This window comes from Aulonocara stuartgranti (assembly GCF_965226115.1).
Source record: "Aulonocara stuartgranti genome assembly, chromosome: 3".
Lineage (NCBI taxonomy): Eukaryota > Metazoa > Chordata > Actinopteri > Cichliformes > Cichlidae > Aulonocara > Aulonocara stuartgranti.
Window position 1 is genome coordinate 74,517,533 of NC_138941.1, and position 1,935 is coordinate 74,519,467.

Below are 1,935 nucleotides of genomic sequence, written 5' to 3' on the forward strand. Positions count from 1 at the left end.
CAGTTTACACACATCTTTTTAAAACAAAGACGTGGCCACTGTGACATCAGCTGCTTGTTTCTGGACCTCTGAATCTTCAGCTCACTGATGGCTGCCATCATGGCTCATGACCATCAGCCTCAGGTCAGCCTTCATCCACTGGTTTGTTTCTGGGCATAAATATTATTGCCTTTTCTCCCTCAGCATGAATTTTCCAGCATGATCTCATGTCCACAAACATGTAAAGTGTCCTGGTGCTGTCAGGAATCTGGACTGTAAATAAAAGATGAAGCTGCCCACATTTTAAATCAAACTGCTCACATCTCAGCAGAAAACGGCTCACGGAGCGCAGAGATCAGCTGAGCAGGAGGCTCGTTTCCTCAAAGACCAGACGAGTCGCCCCCTGCTGGACATTAGAATAAACTCCTCATTACATCATTACAAATTATGATCTGTTGACACATTCAGGACATTTTTTCACACATTAAAATCATGAATGTCTTACATTCTCACCGGACGTTATTTCCATCAGAGTGAATCGGGATCTGCGTCGGTCCATGGGTGTCGAGGTCACAAGGTCAGTACTGCGGTGTGAGCGTGTGCAGGTGTGACAGTAGGTTCAGCCTTCTCAGTGATCGGCTTCCTTCCTCTTTTCTTCTTTACGATGTTATTATTAAAGCTCAGTTAAAGTCATACAGCTATAATTCTGTTATTGCGGCTTAATGTCTGAATGTGGTTGTTATGGAAACATCACTGCAGGCGCAGTGTGGTATTTCATGTGGTATTTCTTTACTGTGGGACGGCTGTAAAGAGGAAGTGATGCAGCTGAACTAGTCTGTGTGTTTAGATCTCAGCCGTCGTTCACACAGCATGAAGACCCCGTCAGTGTCCCTGCTCCTCGGTGAGTCCACACTTATCCAGCTCTGTGCACCCACAGCGTCCACACACCTGAACTTCACTTTAAACCTGCTCCAGGTTGAATTATTACGGCACTCTGAGCTGTGCTGTTAGAAAGAGGAACAGTGAAGAACAGGAAGGTTAGTGTCTCGTCTTCGTGCCCTTGTGAACTTTTTCACAGATCTAAATTCAGTTTTTCTGAAGTTGAACAGGAAAAGAGACACTATCAAACTCACATCAGCAGACAGAAACAAACTTTATTGATAACTGAGTATCTGTGCTCTGACCGCAGCTTAGCTGTTTGTTAGGACTGATGTGGAGTCACATCTGGGATCGGCTCTTATTGTTTGCACGATGATGGACAGGCTGACAGCAGGGAGCAGGTGGAGGTATGCACAGGAGAGAAGTGTGTGAATGAGAGGGAGACAGGTGGACATGAAGGAAAGGGAGGCAGTGAAGGTGGAGGGTTCAAATACCGTGGGTCAACCCTTCAAAGCGACGGATGGTGCAGGGAGGGTGGAGACGAGTGTCAGGGGTGATTTGTCTCACACACATACACACACACACACACACACTTAGCATGTGTGAACAGCGCCCTGCTGCACTTCCTCTCTCTATGTCAACACTCACATATCAGCACTGCTTCATCATCATTACACTGATTATAATTATACAAGATTATAGTATAGGATTATTAAGATTAAGATTATAGTATAAAACTATTAAGATTAAGATTATAGTATAAAACTATTAAGATTAAGATTATAGTATAGGATTATTAAGATTGAGATTATAGTATAAAACTATTAAGATTAAGATTATAGTATAGGATTATTAAGATTAAGATTATAGTATAAAACTATTAAGATTAAGATTATAGTATAGGATTATTGAGATTAAGATTATAGTATAAAACTATTAAGATTAAGATTATAGTATAGGATTATTAAGATTAAGATTATAGTATAGGATTATTAAGATTAAGATTATAGTATAAAACTATTAAGATTAAGATTATAGTATAAAACTATTAAGATTAAGATTATAGTATAAAACTAT

At 40.2% G+C, this 1,935-nt stretch overlaps 1 protein-coding gene across 1 annotated transcript in view; it reads left to right on the forward strand.

Moving 5' to 3' along the window:
- Positions 1 to 1,311: 1,311 nt before the first annotated feature.
- The window catches only part of LOC309703201 (uncharacterized protein), a gene marked incomplete at its 5' end in the record, with an annotated part of 3,818 nt that continues 3,194 nt past the window's right edge, over positions 1,312 to 1,935 (forward strand). Inside the window, one exon of the mRNA XM_082527913.1 lies at positions 1,312 to 1,381. Within this exon, the coding sequence (XP_082384039.1) occupies positions 1,312 to 1,381 (70 nt within the window). The remainder of the gene's footprint in view (positions 1,382 to 1,935) is intronic.